The following is a 21,091-nucleotide window of genomic DNA, read 5'->3' on the forward strand; positions in this document are numbered from 1 at the left end:
CCTCAACATAAATTTTATCTCCAAAAGTGCCAAAAGTGTCATTTGGGCCTTAGTGGTGTACAAGGAAAGTTCAGACCTAGAGCCTGCTGCTTCTGCTCAAAGTTTTAAAAGAATGGCAGGGGAATTGGAGGGACCAAGAAATGATAGACCTGTACCTAAGTGTTCAGGATATGTTCAAGTTAATGACTAATCGGCCTGTGAGAGATTAGTCCTGCTGGAAAAATAGTAATTGCTGGTCATTAGTTATTGGAAGTTCCTGTAGCATACATTCCTGTGCATGAGAAAGTGCCGTAGCAGGAGTGCTGGCATTCTGTCACAGTGATTGCCACGTGTTGAACTGTATACCTCGTACAGCCGGTATCATTAAAGCAGTTAGCAGGTAGGATTTAAGATAGCACTAGAGATTCAGGTTGTCCTTATTTTGATTAATGCTGTAACATGGTTTATTGCCTGATAATTATAGGTCATGGCGTGAATATTTCCTGTTCTCCCCATTACATTGGCAGCTTGATTTTTCGACTGGAACGGTGCCTGACATACTCCATCAAAGAAGTGGTTGGATGCAGTAACCTAATTTCAGTATTGCACGCAGATTTAGTGTAAAGTCTTAAATGATCTAAATAAATAAAGTATTTTTTTAAAGAATGTATCAAATAATATACTTTTTCTTCATAAAGAAAATATGACAAATTGTGTTCATCTTCATACTAAAACCAACTTTCTGCTTTCTTTTGTTGCAGATCACCAGAAACTGGAAAGAGAAGCTAGAATCTGTCGTCTCTTGAAGCATCCCAATATTGGTAGGAACATTTAATTGCTTTACACAGTAGACACCAGATTAGAAAACTGAGGGGAAAATACAAAGTAACAAATACAAATAGCAGCTCAGAGAAATCAAACAATAATATCTTCAGGCAAGACGGTTTCTTCGTACTCTGGTGCTCGTCCATGATTCTGTGAGATGTAATATCCCAACAGGTCACCTAGAGCAGCGTGTACTGTTCTCATCTTCTTTGAGCTATTGCTCTGCCATCAATGAGCTGTCTGCACCAGGTGTTTGGGGTTTTTTTGAGCAGTGTGTAGGAGGAGTTATTTCCAGTACTGCTCATGACTTTTTGAGACCTGCAGAATTTCATGTAACAGCATATGTTTCAAAAAGAGACAGACGAATGTCAGTAAAGTTAGTGTTGTTTTTACTTAGATGATTATTTTATCCTGTTTTATTTTGTGTATGAAATTCCGTTCTGCTGTAGGAAAGATAGGTAGATGAAGAAAGCTCCCCTCCTTTTATTTCTGGAACTGTGTGTTCCCTACTCCAACATTCATGGAAAGCATTAAAGAATGTGGCTTTTCTTTTTTATTCTTATTTTTTTCCTGTGTTTTCTGTTTCCTTGTTTTTAAAAGCAAGTAGAAAAAGATAAGTACTTTGATCTTTAAGTAGATGGAGCTGTTCTTTTCAGACACTGAATTAAATGCCAAGGGTGTCTCTGGTACAAGAATATTTGCCATACCCAAGCATGCCCTGTCCATCTTGTTTTTCTATCCCTGTGCACAGTCTTAAAAGTTGATGTCAGAAAAACTAGTAACCTCACTGTTTTAAATAAACACATATATTTGGTACAGAAACACTTGGCAGTCTGCTTGCTTTTTCTTCTGGTTAGTTTTTCTCCTTTTCATTTTTAGCTAATGTAAGTTAGTTGTTGTGACCTTTTTAGACTAATCTAATTGTTTTATGTCTGGGAAAGAAACAGCTCTTTCCTTTTAATAATAATTGTAAATGGAAAACAAACAAACCACAGTTCAAAATGAAATACTGAATCTTTTAAAAAGCTCTTTTAGGCAGTCTCAGAGGCTTAGATAAAGTTTCACATGCAAATTTGGTTAAACAGGAAGAGTAGAGTTACGGGCATTATTTTATCCCAGCCAACATTTGTGCATTGTGAAGTGATAGAAGACAAGGGAAGAGGTGCAGTTGTTGAAAGCTATGGTTATGTGTACGGTGCTAATCTTTCTTTAGAGTAGTTCACCTGTGCCTTGCTGTAATTATTGTTAGAGTACATTTGTGAATTTGAACCTCCCAGGGAAGAAGAATAAAAACCAGTAATAAATTGATGAAGTGGAAGAGCTGAAGTACACAGAAGAACTCTGTTAAAACAAATATCTAAATTGTTTTCATATGATCATATTTCTTAGCTTTGTTGAGTAATTCAAACCAATATTAGGGTCCAGATCCTCTTTGGCAAACCAGTTGTTCCATATACAGTGTTTATGTTTGTGAATGTATGATTAGAAATGCAAGCAGACAATTGCAGCTTTGCTGACAGATGGGTACAGTTACGTAAATTAACAGAAATTCCGTGCTTCGTTACTGAGGTGTACAACTGAGTCAGAGGATTATAAAGCAAAATCTTTTACCCTCGTCTGTGAAAAGATGGCATGTTCTAGACCTGAGAGAAACTTTTCATGAAACGGAAATAACAGGCCAGGAGTTTGGCAGCAGGCACAAAATTATGTCCTTGTTCAATTTCTACTATCAATTATTCCACCAACCCTGCCAGTGTATCTTCCTGAAAAAGATTTTTCCAATTAACTTTCTGCAAAAGTTCCTTGTTTGCATAATTGCAGTAGTGAAGGCCACTTTGTTTCTTGTTTTTGTGTTGGAGGAAAATGGTAAATGTGGTCTGAAAAGGAGAAACTGTTTTTGAAACTTTGCAAAGGTAATGATTTTAGGCCTGCGAAGTCATAGGTAAGCTACTGAGCTGAAGAGGTTCCCATTGGGTGCCTAGCTGGCTGTCCAGGCTCAGCCAGGCACCCGTCCTCTCCTTCTGGCCTCCCCCTGCACCCCGAGACGTTCCCATGTGGGCTTTTTCGAGCCCTGGCCAAGGTTTGCTCTCATCCCTTGCCACCACTCCTGCAGTCATGCCCTGAGCCAGCCAGCTGTAACCCTGAAATCCTTGCAGGGCATGCTGCCCGTTCTTCAAGCTCAACCTCTTATTCTCGCATTGCTATCATGTGCCTTTTCTGAAGCAGTGATCTCTGATGGGTAGTAATGCTACATCGTACTAGGAAGTACTAATAGTGAAAAGGGAAGTGTACAGAGTAAGGTAATTCAGCTGTAGTCACAGATTATAGTGTTTTGTACGTGTCAGAATGGTAAAGATTAACCCTTATAAACAAATTTTATTGTGTATGATAAAGAGTATGTGCTTAAAAATATTAACAAGTCAGTGAATATAAAAAGTTAGAATTCAGTAAAACTTCCTCTTTTCTTTCAGGCTTCTTTCTATTTATTCTTCCTAGTTAGCTTGATTAAATCTCGCTTCTAAAAGTGACTTGGTTTAAAGGGGTCAGTTTTAGCTTAGCTTTATTTCTAAGGTAATACATATATAAGTCCTTTCTAGAGTGCTTTATGGTCTCTTCAGTTATTTTTCTCTTGTGTCTTGAGACTGCCACCAGATACTTTAGGGTGAAAAACCCTTTGAAGTTACCTTTTTTATACTTTCCCCCCGGTCAGAGTAAAGCAGCAAAGCTGTAATGAATCAGTTTTAGATTTCAGTCTGTGAGTAAACACATCATAGCTATTATGTGAGCAAGTTTGTTCTTTTTTTCTTTAGAGGAATGGGGTTTGAAAAACAATCTAAACCACTGGAACTATTTTCCATTTGTCTTATCAGAGAAAACAGAACATGGTCAAAAAAAGAAAAATTACAGATCACTGTTTTTGTAGTTCCAGGGCAGGTGTCCAATTAGTACATAACCAGTAGAAAAATTTAGCATTTAGTTATTTCATCAGGATAAGAAAGAATTCAGGGCTAAACTTTTTAACGATCGATGTACCTTTTTATAGCTTCACAAGAAAACCATTTTTATACCTATTTTATATCTGACTTGACTTTTGTTTGTTTGCTTGTTTGGTTTTTGATGAGTGCCATTATGCTGTTAAGAAATCTTAGGATGACATTTTAAAAAGTCTTTCAATTTTAATCTGTATTCATATAAACTTAAGAAGTTCTGGTATTGGCAGAGGAGTCTTGAAATTAGTCATGAATGTTTTGATTTTTTTTAAAATGTAGATATGGAACCAGAGCTCTGGAAGAGCATAGCATATGAAAGAATTAGTGGAAGATCAAATTAGAATTCATTCTTTCAAAGGGATAGAGCTCTGAAATTAAGGAGGCATGAAAATATTTTCATCTCATTTCTTGATTTGAATCTCTGAAAATAATCTCGGTGAATTACTAAGCACAAAATTGAGAAGAAATGAATATATTTTCTACTGCCTTTATGCAAGTATTTGAGACATGAGATTATTGTTTCAGGAATCGACATACCTACAGCAAGTCCACAGATGAAGCATTTAAGTATCTATTGAGGGAGCTAAATTCTTCATCTGAATTACCTATTAGGAAATTCCACTTGAAGAATGATTTTGAACTAAAGTAAGATAACAACTTCTGAACTCATGTATGAGAAATCTAAACTACTGGTGATTACCCTCACTAGTCAGGTGTCAGGAAGGAAAGATAATTAAATCATAATCCAGATATCTAGCTCTTTTAAGTTCTTGCAAATTAAAGAAATCCATCATAATTCATTTTGATACAGAGATGTTGTATTGCTTGATATGGATACATTATTTTTACAGGTAGCTAAGCATATCGAAACATAGTCATTTGAAAAACACGTTTTGGGTGCAGCAGTTTGTTTTAAGACATAGATTTTTCCAAGTACACTTGATATCCTTTTAATGAAGTCACAAATCTGGCTCATAGCATCAACTGCCATCTGTAAGGCATTTGTTTTACTTCTGTAGTATGTGCTCTTTTTTGTTGTTGTTAAGGAAGATCAGCATATTTTTTATTAGCAGTACTAGAAAAACTGATAACCTCAATCAAAGTATAAAGTGGTAGTTATCATGTGATGGGATTTTCTGTAGAGGAGTTCTAAAGAAGTCTGGTTCAATATTTTTATCGACAGACTGAAACAAAAAATAGGTATCAGGCTGATGTTTTGGGACTAAGGAGCTGTAGAATCACAAATTTAAGGAAGACTGTTGGTCTTAAAAGATGAGTGCCCGCATCTTGGAAAATACTGACTTTGAAAAGCCTGTGATGACAGGAAATACCTACTTGAACACAAATCTCATTGTGACGCTTTAAAACAAGGGAAATACCATTCTCAGATGCATGGAAATAACAGTCAGAGACAGGAAAATAGTATTTATTTATTATCTGCCAACAGAAGTCACTTCTAGAGTACTCGAGGCTGGCTTTAACATCCAGATGTCAGTAGGTATGATCTATGTAAAGGAGGAGGTTTAAGGTCTAAAAGGATAACCAGGCAATGATACTTATTAAGGAAAAAAAAAAAAAAAATGAAATTAAGCACAGAGTTAATTTTCTGGCAGTGAAAGTAATCAACTGTGAGAATTTTTTATGGATATGGTATTTTCCGATTTGAAGTGTGGATGATTTTTTTTTAAAGCCTTGTACTGAGAATGGTTGATGCAGATATTCCTGGTATTCAGAACTGAGTTCAGGCCATTATTTTTGGAAAGCTGAGTATTGTTGAAGAAATATTAAAATGTAATGATTCTTTGTCATAAGCACCTAGGGAGTTGGACAATCCTTACTGGTTGTGTTCCTATCTGACACAGAAGTGTCATGGAAACTTATAGATGTTTTCATTTCAAGCGCAAGTGTAGCTCCAGGATATCTCTGAAAGCAGAGTATCTCTGTCCAGATACTGCTTTGCATGTAATTAATTCAGTTAGTTTTTCATGATCTTTTTGGTTTACTCAGTTTTTGCTCCATGATTTCTTCTCTACTCAGTTATCTAGTCCTAATGCCTAGTGAATGGTGTAGGAAAAATGCCTAAAAGAAAAGTGGTAAGAAATGGTATTTTCTGTTCTCCTTTTTTCACATCTTCAACATTTCAGACTTGATGTATCCATGAAGTTTTACAGACTTCATATATACATGAAGTTTTATTTAGAAAATACGGAACTGCCTCATCATTTTCACCTACAATTATTTCTTTGCAATACTTATTATTTTCTGATTTATGACTCTGCCTGCCTCAGCTCTTTGTATTAGAGTGATTGTAGTAAAAAGTCAGCCATTGACTTTTGTGTTTAAAAGAACATAATGTTTGTTTCATCTTGTATATCTATTTTTTTTGGATAAATGTTAAAAGTTTATAAACAATAGCTATTTCAGCATATAACTTCTTACTTGTTTGACAAGTGAGTTTTATCCCTTTTGTTTCTTTATAGAAAACTGTTTATATTTGTTACTCAGAAATACTTCAGAAATATATCAATGATGTCTGCAGCAACACTAAAATCCTGCTTCCTTCATAGCCCATACATTTTTTTTCTTATCGTATACTAATAAACAGACAAAAATAAGAAGTGAGATCAAGTACCCTTCTTTTGTGTAATACTACCCTGTTTGAGCAGAGTAGTATTAGTTTCTGTTCATTACTGCCAGTCCAGACTCCTGTACTCTCAGAGAGAATTAAAATGATGCAAATACACTGGCTGAACTTCAGGCCTTATGAGGAAACTCTGAGTCCTTCCCCTGATCAGTCTTTGGTAATGCTGGTACTTTCTTCTTCCAGCAGTAACCTTGAATGCCAGCTTCCTCCTTTTCTAATATTTCTTGAGTGATTTAAACTGCTTCCTCTATAACATTGTGGTAGGAAATTTTGGGCAAACAGCTCAAGCTCCTTTAGTAACAAAGCTCTAGTAACAAAGCTTTAGTAACAAAGTCCAGTTTGTGCTGGACTGCAGTAGTTTGCACAGTTGTCTGATTTTCAATGTTGCTAATTTCTCAGATTCTTACCATAATAAGATTACTGCAACATCACCACGTATACATTTTCTTTACTTACTACAGCTGGTTAACATAATTGAGTTTAAAATGGAAGACATAAATGTTGGTTAAGCTTTCTCTTCGGAGAACCTAGCACTTTGTATGATTACAGAATCACAGAATCACAGAATTTCTAGGTTGGAAGAGACCTCAAGATCATCGAGTCCAACCTCTGACCTAACGCTAACAGTCCCCTCAGTAACTTTTAACAAGCTCCGCACCGCCGGGTGTCTCGCACCACGAGTTTATTGTAAACTTTGTGACAGTTCTCCTCTAAAAACGGAGCCGAAGCAGCGCCAGGCAGCACCTCAGGCCCTGCAGCCGCCGCCCCGAGCTCCCCGCTGCAGCACCCGGCGGCCGGCAGCCCCGGCGGTTGCAGCCGTTACTCAAGCTATATTAAAAATTTACCTCTATTACCAAATACCCACAGAGGATTTCTGTCATCTTAAGAAACTATTATTTTTACAGCTGTTCCGTTCTCTAGTACTTCCGATTTAATAATATTTTTTAAAATAACAATAAATTTTATAAATAATTTTTATTAATAATTTAGAAAATTGTAAAGAAAAAGTGAAAGGAAATTAATCATCTCTTCACCACGAAATCCATTGCCACTGACCTGATTTCCAGCTGCTTTACCTTCTTTTGTTAAACTTTGATTTGTTGGTCCTCTTTTAACTTTGTGAAATTATATTTTAGCAGTCTGTGATTTGTAGTCTAACAATCTATGTACTTTTGTGGGTTTAACACTGCTATACCCTCTGATTATGACTCGTTTTGATGTTGATTTAGAGCCTGCTGCTGTGATTCTGGTTTAGGAGATACCAATAATTGATAAAAACCGTATTAGCCCAACGATGCAGGTCCTGACCCAGTCTGAAAAATTGCTGAGCCAAATGTTGTTTTTTGTTGTTGTTGTTGTTGTTGTTGTTGTTTTTAATTATTTATTTCCTGGTTGAGTTTGTTGTTGCAGGGTTTAAGCTGAACTGAGTAGTGTTTTCCTAAACCCGACTTCCCACTTTTTCTCCCTGTGGCTGCTGCAAAGGCTACTGCTACCTTTATGTTCCCACTTGTGAAAAGCTATACATGGCAAAAGTTGGAACGGTTTGTGCAGTGTAATAGGATCACTGTATATAACCAGAACCTTCTGGTTTTCACATGGTGGTGCCAACACATCTGGCTTCATTAGTGCACATTATTCCTTCCCTTTCTGCTGCCACCACCTCCCCCCCGCAGATGTTGTATAAGATATGGCAAGCAGGCAGGATCCGCTAACCAGCTACATCAGGCTCAGGTCAGACTGATGAACCTTCATCTCTTCCTGAAAGGCCACAGCAGATTTTACTGACATGTGGCAGCCCTTCGGGTGATAAATGAAGTCCTCCTGGCAACAAGACAGGTTGTCCCTGAATGGCTTTATAAGCCAGGATATTTAGAGGTAAGTAGGACTGCCAAGCAGAAACTGTGCCGTGTCAGCCCTAATAGGCCTGAGCCAGTCGTGCGCGGATCTGTTTGCATAGCTGCTGTCAGGCTGGAGCTGTGACACTGCTCACTACCATGAGTTGCTGAGCTTCAGGACAGAATAGCAGAAGTTGTCTCATTTTTAAAGAACGAGAGCTGGACCAGCATATGGGAGTGTGGAGCAGCATCTTTCCAAGGGAAGGTGGCTTTGCAACAGGTCGAGAGGCAGGCTAGCTCCAGGACAGCCTGCGACACCAGGCAAAAACAAATCTCTGAGCTGACTTCATAAACGTGTTGGTGTCTGTTTGCAGTCCTCTCTGGTTTCCATACTTCGAATTGGTAGCACCCAGACTAGGTGCTATTCTTCATCAAACTGTTAATGCTTGCTTTCAGCTTAGTTATTCACAAGTGCAGCTTTAGGAAAAAGCCTTCCTTTTGTTTTTTTCTCCTCTATTTCCGTGGTAGCACAAAACATCAGCATAGAATTTGTGAACTTCTGGGAGAATTTGTGGGGGAAAAATAAGAAACTTCGCGTTATCTTGTCCATTTTAGACAAAGGGTATTTAAAGATATGTGGGTCTTCAGTCCCACTTACGTGAGTCCTTTGTTTTACTCACCACGTTTGTGCATGGGATTTCACATAAATTCACAATAGTGTTTCTCTTAAGATTCTTGATAGACAACAGATGTGGATTCAGTAAATCCTTTCTGAATTTCATTTGATGTACCATGGCAAAGTTGAGAGTAGCTCAGCTGGCATTGGTTAAGTTACTGTATAAACCCAATGTGGAATAAGAATCAGGCCTGGTCAGATTTGGTGGATATACTTCTTCAGCACAATATTTTTCTGAGCTGAATTTCAGTTTTCACTCTTTACATAAAAAAACCACACACACACACACACAGAAAACCATCAAAAAACAAGCTTTAAGGGTAATAACGCAATTCTTTGATTCAGTGAAAATCAAACAAATACTCAACTACATGAATTTATGCTCAATAAATATGGTCCTCCCTCAGGAATATATTAACTATAAATAGAAACCAGAAATTTATGGGTCTGATATATAGATCTCACTTTCTTTAATAACGTTTACTGCTATGATGAGATAATGATTTCAACAATTTAAAATCTCTTCCTTTGAACTGAATTATTAAATTTGTAATCTCCATGATGAATAAGGTGAACCACAGTACTTGAGAGAATTAAAACATCAAGAAACCAAATAAACCAGTGATATTACATAATTTCATACTTAATGCAAAAGCCTATTTAAAGAGTATTGTAAAATAAGATTCAGAGCTTAAACTCAAAAAGTGGTTACAGGTTGTAGTCAAACAGTGAAGTGCAGCAATAGAATATAGCAGCTGTTTTTGTGATAACTAGTAGTGTCATTAAATGCATTGGAACGAGAATGAAGCAGGCAGGAAAGCACAAGGGGGCTTTTTATCTTTTTTTTTTTTTCATTGCAGCTGACTTTTCTGCAGTCTTCATTCTGAGAAGTTTTTGCTATTTCTAAGCATTTGATTTCTCTGATTGTTGAAGTAGTTGGGAATGCATAGGTGATGTTTAAGGTGAAGAGACTGAAGATTTTCACCCTTGATATTGTAAGAATTTTGTGGGGAAGGGGCTGTGTGGTATCTGTTTATTTTCTGTAGACCTTCTGGTGCCACTAAAAGGGAGTGAAATGTCAAAAAAAAAAAATCATAGCTAAATTATTTAAATTTACTGCCAGTGAGTGAATCAGTAATTTCCAATATGTAACATTAAGTATCAGATAATGTGGTCTGTCTGTGTGCCAAAGCAAAGAACTCTAAAGGCAAATTTATTAGGTGTTATACCTTTTGTCCCTGTTTCAGTTACAACATAATCCCTTTATTCTGTTAAAAGTGGCGTGGAGTCTTTTGGTTTTACTCTTCTGGGTTACTGTAGAGCATAAAAATGTATTTTAGCATAGGTGATAACATTACTATGCCACACTAGGCTATTTTCTTTCCTTTAAATGGAGGGTGAGATTATTCTAGCTCAAGTGAAACATTGCTGGTTGCAACGTCCTTGCTAACTGTACCAACATCCATAATATACTGAGGAAATAAGGTTTCACGAAAATTTGACACAAAAGTTGTCATTTTTTCTGCCTCGGAAAGTATATGCATTATTTGCACCAAAATGGGTAATGATAAAGTATAAATCAAGCATGAGCCAGACCTTGAAGGTTTTTTCTTGCCTGCTTATAACTGGTTTTGTACATTTTCTTAAACATATGAAAATCCTTTTCATGCTGTGTCTTGCAGCTTCTAAATAAGATTTCTTTCCATACAGTCAGTTATGCTTGTGTAGCCAGGCATTTTAAATGTAAAATAGAGTAATCCACAGAAGGGGGAAGCAGAATTTGAATATCTCATTTGAGGAACCTGCTGCAAGGGGTCGGTGCTAGGATAGCCACTGCACTTCCCATTTGTATTTTGATTTTTTTTATTATTATTATTATTATTTTTGCTTAATGTCAGCACATGCTTTCTAGAACAAAGAGTTTCATAATTGCTCTGCTGACTTCAAGAACTATATAAATAAACCAGATTAAAATAAATTACTCTCTTTTTACGGATTAAGTTTTGAAAACTTACATTTTTTTGATTGAAAGCTTTGTTTGTTATGAATCTGCAACCACATGTTATACATATGCAGAGACATCATGACTCCCAGCTAAACCACAAATATGTAATTTTCCTCTGGACCCTTTCCTCCAAAAACATAGATCTCTACTAAAGCTTAAATATTCTTTTATTTCAGTAAAACGAGCACATATTTTTGGAGCATTTTTAGGGGATATTATACGTTCTGCTGCCTTTACTTTGTGCAGATAATGTTGTTGTTGACGGTTTAGTTGGTAAATGCTACACTGGTTCTCAGGTTGATACCCAAATGCTGGGAAAAAAATCATGTGAACCTCCTACTTGAGTTGGAAAACAAACTGAAAAAAGGTTAAGAGTGTATTCACTAGCATGGCTGTATGTCACTGTTTGGATGGCTTTAGTGCAGTCCTCATGAGAGGTAGGATTGTTGACAGGTAGTTTCCATTGCAAACCCAGCTACAGTCCTGAAATCTGTAGCTGTGGGCTGAACCCAGTGGGAGACGTCTGTCTTGGCCTGTTCACTTTTCCAGGAAAAAAAAAAAAGAGAGAGAGAGAGAGAGAGAGAGAATTAACAGTCAGGCAACATTTGTTTCCCAAGCAGCCAAAATCAGCCCATTTAGAGGATCTTGCATCCTAACCCAAAGGGGTGAGTTGTCACCATTGCCAGCAGGGAGGCTGGGAGGAGCAATCAGTATGTACCTGCGTGCCTGTTTGTACCACTTCTGAGCTGTGTCCCATCCTTACCCCTCCCCGCTGCTGTCACAACTTTGGCTCCCTGGGATGTGGGGAAAAGCATCATTTTGGAGGTGGGAGAAGAAAGAACAAGAGAGAAAAAGCAGTAAGGGCGGCATGGCTGGTAGGGAGGAGGAGGCACTTGAGTGAGGGAATGAAGGCTGGGGATGTGAGCTGGAACTGGAATGACGCTGAAGGAAGGTCTGATTTTCAACAAAGGATTGTTCTGGCTGAAGTGATCATAAATCAGGAGCTGTGCTCTGGGAGCTTGCTGTGATGCTTAAGAATGACTTTTCTCCTCTTCCAAAGATGGTGCAAACACAAGGAGCTTATTAGGAGACGCAATCCCAGGGGCTACTACATCTTCCTAGACATTTTGCTTTAGTTACATATCCCACTCCCTGACAAGTATCATAGATCATGGAATCATGTGAGTTGAAAGGGATCTCTGGAGGTTATCCAGTCCCAACCCCCTCCTCAAGCCATGTTCAGTAAAATCAGGTTATGCAGGCTGCTGAGTTTGGAGCATCTCCCGTGAAAGAGGTTGCACAGTTGCTCTGGGCCCTGCTCCAGTATTTGACCACCGTCCTGTCAACATAAATAAATAAATAAAAGTGTCTTTATGCCCAGCTGGGGTTTTTCCATATTCCAGCCTGCATCTGTTGCCTCTTGCCTTGCCATTTGCGTCCTGGAGAAGACTGCCTCTGTCTTCACAACTGCCTCCCTGCTGGCAGCAGTGAGACGCGTAGCATCTGACCTGGCCCCTCCTCGTGTGCTGCCTGCAGCCCCCTCATCATCTTGGTGGCCATCTGCTGGAGAGTGCAGGGGAGAAATCAGAGCTAGAAAGAAATGAAGCTGTCCTTGTAAGTTTTTACAGTGGGCTGACACAAGAAGTTAATTTCATGAGTTACTTTAGATGCACAAGATACCATGTAAATCCATGTGTCACATGTTTTTATGCTTTAAATTCTAGATCTGAGCATTGCATTAGACTGTTTTTAGGATGCTTTCCCAAATGAGATTTAGGGCTATTTTTTCAATAAATCAGATATTTAAAAGTTGGCAGAACTATATTTATACAGTAAATGAACAGGAGCAAAGTGTTGGCAATATTGCATTCCCTGAAATCTTGCCTGCTGATCAGTGAACAAGGCACTGGAAAGAAAAGTGGATGATCTTGAATACAGCTGCAACCCTGTAAAATGTTTTTACTCCCTTAAAAAAAAAAAAAAAAAAAAAAAACACATCCGCTTTCATGTTTAAATATTGTGACATAATTTGTTAATGAAAGTGGAATTTGAGTAAAAACTGTAAACACGGCCTGACTCTTTGGAATGCAGTTTTTAATTAGTTCCAAGTCATGCATTTGGAAGTACATTTTATAGGTTGAACTTCGGTGTTGTGTCTTGTGCAGAAATTTTCTTGACTATTGAGATCAGCACACAAGAAAACTGGTTACTTAATAAAAATGTAAGATTTGACATAGGAGATACTGAGTAATGTACAGTGAAACTGTGCACTGCCGTGACAGTGGGAGGCTGGCCAAACACTGGTCTTTGACTCTTCTCTATTTAGCAATGTAGACCTAGGGCGTTTTCTCTATTTATGCAAATTCACTTTAGGAGTAGTGGCAGTACAAATTATCTCTGTTTCTTGTCCTGGAGAAATCATAAGAGAAGAAAAGTCATAGCACAATTTATTTCCTTGCTCAGATTGCCATAACTGTGGTGATTTTAGTGATGAGGGGAGCCACCTCAGTTAGACTGCTGGCCAGTACCCCTTACAAAAACTGAAAGCTTCTAGATTTTGAAGAGCTTCTTGTTTACTTCTGTGTTTCCCTGAGAGGAGTTCTCTTGTAAACTACTTGCCACAGCAAGATTTAATTATTTATTTTTAAATAACTGTAGGTCTGTCCTCACCGGAACCCCAGGCAGCCTGCTTAGCCTATTATGTCTGAAACTTTGCTGGGATGTTGCCTTCTGGTGTCCCCCTGCAGGACAGCAGTGTGCCAGTGGTTGCTGCCAGTCTGGCTAACCTCCCCCCTTGTGCTCAGTGGCTGCAGGGACAGAATCGGTCGGTCCAGATTATGACAGCTGTCCCCCAACCATCCCCTGTCATGGTCTAGCTTGTAGCATGTTTCAGGTGTCCTTTAGGATTTTCCTCACTCCTTCAAATGTTTGCCTTAAAACGGTCACAAATTCATTTTTCATCCCGATGGGAGGCTGTCGTGTTGCTCTGCTCCAGGAATTATGTGTCAAAGCCGTGGCATACCAGAAGATGTTACTGGGACTGGTGTCTCAGCTTTTTATATGCTGCAACCTAACACAGAGAGCACAGAGACTGAACGCTTTTTCCCCTCTAATACCACTGTGCAACATCACTGGCATTAGATAAATACCTTACAATTGCTCAGTTCAGCCTGTTTTTGCAGATTTCTACACTGGAGACTTTTACTCCTACCGAACTACTGATGCAGGGTTTTTTTCCAGTTGATAGGGGTTTAACGATACCTCTATCCTCCCAGTCACCTTCCAAACTTGGAAGTTCTATTTTTAGTGGCTTCAGCAGTGTGTTAGTATTCTCATGGACTGCCCATGCGAGTGTGCTTCTAATTTTAGTTTGTCCTCTAGATATCTGTCTTCTTTAAATACATCTACCTTCTCATTACAGTCACCCTGGGCCAAGCGTGGCACTCTGCTCCTGGTGCATGTAAATTGAAGATGTTCTGGTATAGTACTGTAACGAAATCCATAGCTCCACTATGTGCTGCACAGCAGTGAATAGCAGTCATATGTATCAGCAATTGTATAGTCCAAGCAATGGTTATTTAATGAATTTATTTGTGCATCTATTTAGCAGGTGAGCTTGAGAGTTACTTAACCGTATTCCATCACTGCTTGGTATAATATCAATTGTGTTATTGCTGCTGCTATGTTGAATATGGCTATGCAGCCTAGCTGGGATAGACTGGTTGATGAACTACAGACATGATTGCAGCTGACTGGCTTGCAACTATCTTCTGTAGCATATATATTGTGGGAGTTGCTGGATGTGCTAAACAGGCTGCCTAATAAGGGGATTATTTAAAGAGGTGTTTCAACTGCAACTAGTAGTCTGGTTTTATGAGTACAGACTGGCTTCCTGCTCTTTCTTGCAGCTTCTCTTCCATCCAAGACTGTGGGTTTCCACAGAGCTAATTAGCATCTTACAAATAGTCCTGTGGGACAGGACAAACTGTCTAATTTCCATTTATTGTGAGACTGTGATTAAAAGACAATGGCGGTTTTTCATCATAAGCCTCAAGTTTGTCATCTATTAAGTTAATATGCATTCCCTGCCTTTTGTAAAACAAAACCCTTTCAATCATTTGGAATGATCATTTACTTGTAAACTTGCATGTTATGAAAATCATAGTAATTTATAGTTGTCCTCTGTTCTGGTAGCATGGCTTACTGTGATGGTTAATTGATAGAGGGAAACAATGTGCACTCAGAAATTAATGCAAACACTTTTAAGCCCAGCTCTTGAGATGGAGATGGAGTAGGATTACTAGGGAAATGCTCTGTCTTGATATGGTACTTTGCATTTCTCTGTCTCATGCTCTGTCAAGTTATTGAAAGTTTCAACTGCTTATATGTTATCTTGATTAGTTGTAGCATTTGGTTATCTAGGCTACTGGAAAGTTCTGTTCACTACCATTTGAGGTTGTATTAGAGGTCTGCACCATCATACTGATAACTAGAAACAAGAGACCAGTTACAGTAACCTTGCTTTTCCCTTGAGACTTTTCATATTCAGTGCTTTTTCAGATTGGCAGTGAGTGTAAGAAACAGGTTTCTTTTGCGTGTTCACTGCAAACTGTGGCATAGTGTAAAGATACCTAGTCTTGCTTTTTGTTTTTGCTGGTGTCAAAGAGCAGGTTAAGTCAGTCATGGTGTTAGAATTAAATTAATACAGGTGCACACACCAGCTTTTTTTAAGTTAGTTTGGGTATCTCTACACTATGTCACCATTTGCAGGACAGACACACCCTACGAAGCATTCTCTAACTATAACAAGTGAAAATATTTATATGTAATTGTTGTGCACTAAATTGTGCCCTTCTAAGAGAAGGAGAAGTAGGAGGGGAAATCCTTCTGCACCATCATTCATCATTGGAAATACCATGATCAAGTCAGTGTTAGCTAGACTTTCTGGGCTGTGAACTATGTGGGAAGCTCTAGGCCTGCCACTTGCTCTGAGGAGGTAAGTTGTTTCACCTTCTGTAACCTACTGCCATTTTGCATGCTAATAGCATCATACTTGGTGTTTTATCTCTGTTTATATAGGAGAACTCAATGGTATAGCTATATTTTAATATTCAGAAAAGTAGTATGAGCCTATTTCCTCCCTAACTGCAGGGCATTCAGGGAGTTTTTTATTGTGTAATAACCAGTATATTGTCATGAGAAGCTAATCACATCCTAATAAAACCTGTGTAATTTTTGTTTTCCACAACACTTACAGATTCCTCAGGAAACTGATAAAAGAAAAAAATGTAGTCCCTACTCCCCTGTCGCCACCAAAAATGTGTTGCATAAGATAGGAGTCATGTGAAGTCTGAGGGAATATCTGTAGACCACAAACCACAAAGAGTCAATCTTTGGGTTTATCATATTACTCTCATTCAGTATATTTGGGACTGTTTGTGAAAGTTGTCACCAGGAACATGTGATTGTAATTATGTGCATGTTACAGTTCTCTTGTGTCTATTTTAGGTCTTTTTCCTTAAAGCTTGTAACACAAAACAGAAAACTGGGAGACGCAATCCTATGAAGGTTGCTATAGCCTTGTTTTCATGCAGTGGTATAAAAACAACTATCAGATAAAATGACAGAAGATAATTTTACAGTGGTACTGTGTAAACATTAGAAAATAATAAGTTCATCCCCTAAAATAAAGATTGTGTAATTATAATAGGGCAAAGAAATGTTTCCTCTTGCTTGTGCAGCTTAGCTGATTCAAGTCAGTTGGAAAACAATATTTTAATTCATATTTTGTTAATGAAAAGGTCTTTTTCTAGAAACATTTAGATGGGCTTTATCATCTACAATGAAAAAGTATAGTCAGTAAGTAAGGAAGTTTCCAAACTATATGGTGAAGCAGTGCCCAGAACTGAAAGGTTGGCAAAGTGACTACATTATTACATAGCAAAATTACTACATACTAATTGCAAAATCTGAATGGTTGTAATGGATCAGGCCAAAAGCCAGCCTAGTTGGTGTCTCCAGTAGTACCTGTGGAGGCCTACCACATTGTAGCAGTATCTTCCCTGAATGCTTCCCTAGTCTCCAGTAGTTGCAGGTCAAGAGCTTTCTAAACAAATGAAAGTTTTTATGTATTTTAGAAACACTGCAGATCACTTCCATGAAGTTGACTTTATTGTCCTTGACCTAATTTGTTGCTGGAATGGGTCCATGGCCTGCAAGCAGTGCCCCTGCCACATACAGCATTTTCTGATCTCCAAGTACTGTTGCTCATTAGAATAATATTTAGCAATATATGCCAGAAACAGTTTAGAGATAATTTTGACTTGGTATCTTAGCTTTTTTACTTATGAATTTAATTTATATATCACCATTTTTGCTGCCATATTCTGATATTAAATATTGCAATTAAAGGTGCCTAGAGTCTGTCCTAGTGCCTGGAGTAGAGGATAAGTGATTTGGTTGTCTCGTTGTCAAACTAAATAAATAGTCATTAAATTCCAGATGCCCTCAAAATGTGGTACTTCTTGTGATTAAATGAATCAGTGTGCACTGTTGGTGGTTACTCTGCATAAATATGTGTAGGTCTTCAAAAAATGAGCTCAGATGTGTTTGACTCTAATGTTTGTAACCACTAAAAAGAGTAACAATTTTTATAACGTAATTAATGTCTTTTAAACTTCTCTGATTTACAGAAAAGATAATGATACCATCATGCATGATCTTCACTGCAAATCTAGAATATTTCAAGGTCATGCTGATTTCTGTTGCCCACGATGAAGATGACTAAATACATTTAATCCTACAGTATGGACTAGTAATAGAAGTTGCATTTGGTTTAACACTATCATGCTTCCCCTATTAGCACAACAGTACCTAATGTTAAAGTTATTCTGTAGGGAATAGAATTTTAGCTCTGTCTGCTTACAAAAGTTGCTCCAACTTAAGCAAAAACTGATTTATTTTTAAACTGATGTAGTTAGTTTTTGTGGCCATCTTTTGACTCTTTTTTCTCTGTTATGTAAACTGGTAAATTGTTTTGGTTTAAATTAATTGATGTCTTGTTTTAGGCTGAATTAAAAGAATATAAACTTTGTTTTTCTGCCAACAGAACATAAACTAGAGCATTTTTCTTTTGTAGACAAAGGTCTTAATAAGCAATATTGTAATACCCTCTCTACAGCCTTCAGTAAGAAATAAGTAAAAATAAAATTTCTTGTTATATTCTGTTGACATCTTCCCATAGAGTGGGATGCCAAGAATTCCCCAGGACAGCCTTATTTGAAAATAAGTTAAAGCTGTAAAGGCAAAATAAAAAATACAGCAAATAAACTAAATCCTTTTTATGTCAGAAGTTTTGGACTTCTCAGAATTAAATGGGATGAGGCTATTCAATTTATATTCCCCCTAAAGTGTAACTGGTCTTAAATAAAGTCCCACTTAATCCTTCTTCTACCTGCCAGTCAGCCAGCCTTTATATAGCATTTAATGTTCCCTACTGAGTTGTGCAAGAGAGATGCACAGCTCCGTGTGCCTCAGAAAAGCCTGACCTCTGCACTCTTCTCTCACTTGGTGGCTGTAACACGCAACCTCTGAACAGAGGGCTGGGGATGCTCCTGGCTGGCAAGCACGAGGGGCTGCTCTCTGCCTTTTCCCTCAGGCTGGGAAAACGGTAGGGTTAAAATACATTGAGGCGTCTTTTGGCTCTACATGGTCTATATTTTGTCATAAAAGGAGTAGTAAAGTTTTCATTTTAAAGGTTATATATCCAGTTTAAGGCAAAAATGACCTTTATAGTTAAAAGTTAGTTTTTCAGGAAATAAACATGACGATAATGGTGATGATTTTGAAATTGTCGTGGTTTAACCCGACCGGCAGCTAAACACCACGCAGCCGTTCGCTCACCCTCCCCCCTCCCTCTCTGGGACGGGGGAGAGAAATGGAAAGTGAAGCCCGTGAGTTGAGATAAAGACAGTTTAATAAGACAGGAAAAAAAAATAACAAAATAATAATAACAATAATAATAATGATGATACAATGGTGATAATACGAAAGTAATAATAGTATGTACAAACAAGTGATGCACAATGCAATTGCTCACCACCCGCTGACCGATGCCCAGCCTAACCCCGAGCAGTCCGGCCCCCTCCCCCCGGCTAGCCACCCCTATATATTGTTTAGCATGACGTCAGATGGTATGGAATACCCCTTTGGCTAGTTTGGGTCACCTGTCCTGGGTCTGTCCCCTCCCAGCTCTTACTGCACCCCCCAGCCTGCCCGTTGGCAGGACAGAGCAAAGGCTGAGATGTCCTTGGCTTAGTATAAGCACTGCTCTGCAACAATTAAAGCATCGGGGTGTTATCAGCACTCTTCTCATTCTAAGCCAAAACACAGCATTCCACCAGCTACTAGGAAGAAAATTAATTCTGTGCTAACTGAAACCAGGACAGAAATGTGTATCTATATTGAATAATTACATTCAGCCTATCTTGTGCAGTGTTTAACATATATTAACACAAATGTAAGGCCAGAGTCTACAGGTATTTTGTAACCCATCCCCACAATAGCCAAGAGCAAGAGGAGCCTATCTAGCACACTGTGCTCTTACCTGCTTTACACATAAAAGCTCAAAAGTAATTTGTACTCAAGAATCAGACAGGCTCCCTATTCGCAGTGGTGTGTGGGCTGTCTGTTGCTTCCTCTTCTTGAATATTTGTCTTGACTGAAGGAGAGAAGGATCCCAGCGTATTGTCGTTTCAGAGATCAGTCAGGGAATTGTTCCACGTTGGTGTTAGGCTGCGGTTCCCATGTGGTTTTCCTTTCTCTCCCTATATACAGCAATCAAGTTGCAAGCGCACAGTCTGTGCCTGGAAATGGTTTATTCCAGAACATTTGCTCCAGCATTTCCTTGCTGCTGGAAAGGGCTGCTGCTTCATGGCCAGCATGGGGACCAGCAGAGGAAGTTGAAGCAGACAATCCCTGTTGGCCTGCATTCTCTCTTCACTTATACAGCATGTTTTAGCAACAAAATTCAGGACGGGATAACCACAGTTATTTCCCTGAGGAAAAGAAGGGTTTCCAGCCTTCCTCATGCCAAATAATCAGATGGACTCCAGCAGCCTGGTACAACCTTATAATAAACTCTTTCAAGCCAGCGGTAGCTTGACTGTCCAGATAAGGCCTGAAAGAGGCTGCCTTGCCAGCTGGGCTGGTAGGCCACACACTGAAGTAAGTGTTCCACCTTGCAGTACAGGGGGAGCAGCCTGCAAATTTTGAAGGAATTTGTGGTGTTTGTTTGTTTGTTTTCCCTCTCCAAAAAGCATATTCTTCTTTAGGAAATATTACACATAATGGAAAGTTTCCATGGTTAAGCAGAGACATGTTTCCATGAGGTACTTTTGTTACAGCTGGAAATGACATCTACCTGGATTCTTTGATCAAAAGTACTGGGAATTTGTTTGCATAGGGATAATTAGTTTTCCTCATTTACTTTAAAAAAAAAAAAATGTTTTTCAGAGGAGTTTTTGTTGAGTGCAGCCCTGAGGAGAAGGACTTGGGGATGTTGGTTGATGAGAAGCTCAACATAAGGCAGCAGTGTGCAATTGCAGCCCGGAAAGCCAAGCATATCCTAGGCCACATCAAAAGCATCATGGCCAGCAGGTTGAGGGAGGGGATTCTCCCTCTCTGCTCTTGTGAGACCCCACCTGGAGCCCTGTGGTCAGCTCTGGGACCCCTAGCACAAGAAGGACAGGGACCTGTTGGACTGAGTTCAGAGGAGGGCTGTGAAGATGATTAGAGAGCAGGAGGACCTCTCCTACAAAGGCAGGCTGAGAGAGTTGAGGTTGTTCGGCCTGGAGAAGAGAAGGCTCCAGGGAGACCTTACAGAGGCCTTACAGTACCTAAAGGGGCCTACAGGAAAGCTGGGGAGGGACTCTTTGTCAGGGAGTGGAGTGGAATAATAAAGGAGTAATGGTTTTAAACTAAAAGAGGGTAGATTTAGATTCGTTACAAGGAAGAAATTCCTCACTCAGAGCGTGGTGAGGCACTGGAACAAGGTTGCCCAGAGAAGCTGTGGATGCCCCATCCCTGGAAGTGTTCAAGGCCAGGCTGGATGGGGCTTTGAACAACCTGGTCTGGTGG

General features: G+C 38.8%; 1 protein-coding gene across 12 annotated transcripts in view; it reads left to right on the top strand.

Moving 5' to 3' along the window:
• Window positions 1-21,091, top strand: part of CAMK2D (calcium/calmodulin dependent protein kinase II delta) — a 166,573-nt gene that overhangs the window by 62,333 nt on the left and 83,149 nt on the right. For all 12 annotated transcript variants that reach the window (XM_032187187.1, XM_032187189.1, XM_032187188.1 and 9 more), the window contains exon 3: window positions 741-800. In XM_032187187.1, coding sequence (XP_032043078.1) covers window positions 741-800 — 60 coding nt within the window. The remainder of the gene's footprint in view (window positions 1-740; window positions 801-21,091) is intronic.

Source organism: Aythya fuligula, chromosome 4 (genome assembly GCF_009819795.1).
Source record: "Aythya fuligula isolate bAytFul2 chromosome 4, bAytFul2.pri, whole genome shotgun sequence".
Lineage (NCBI taxonomy): Eukaryota > Metazoa > Chordata > Aves > Anseriformes > Anatidae > Aythya > Aythya fuligula.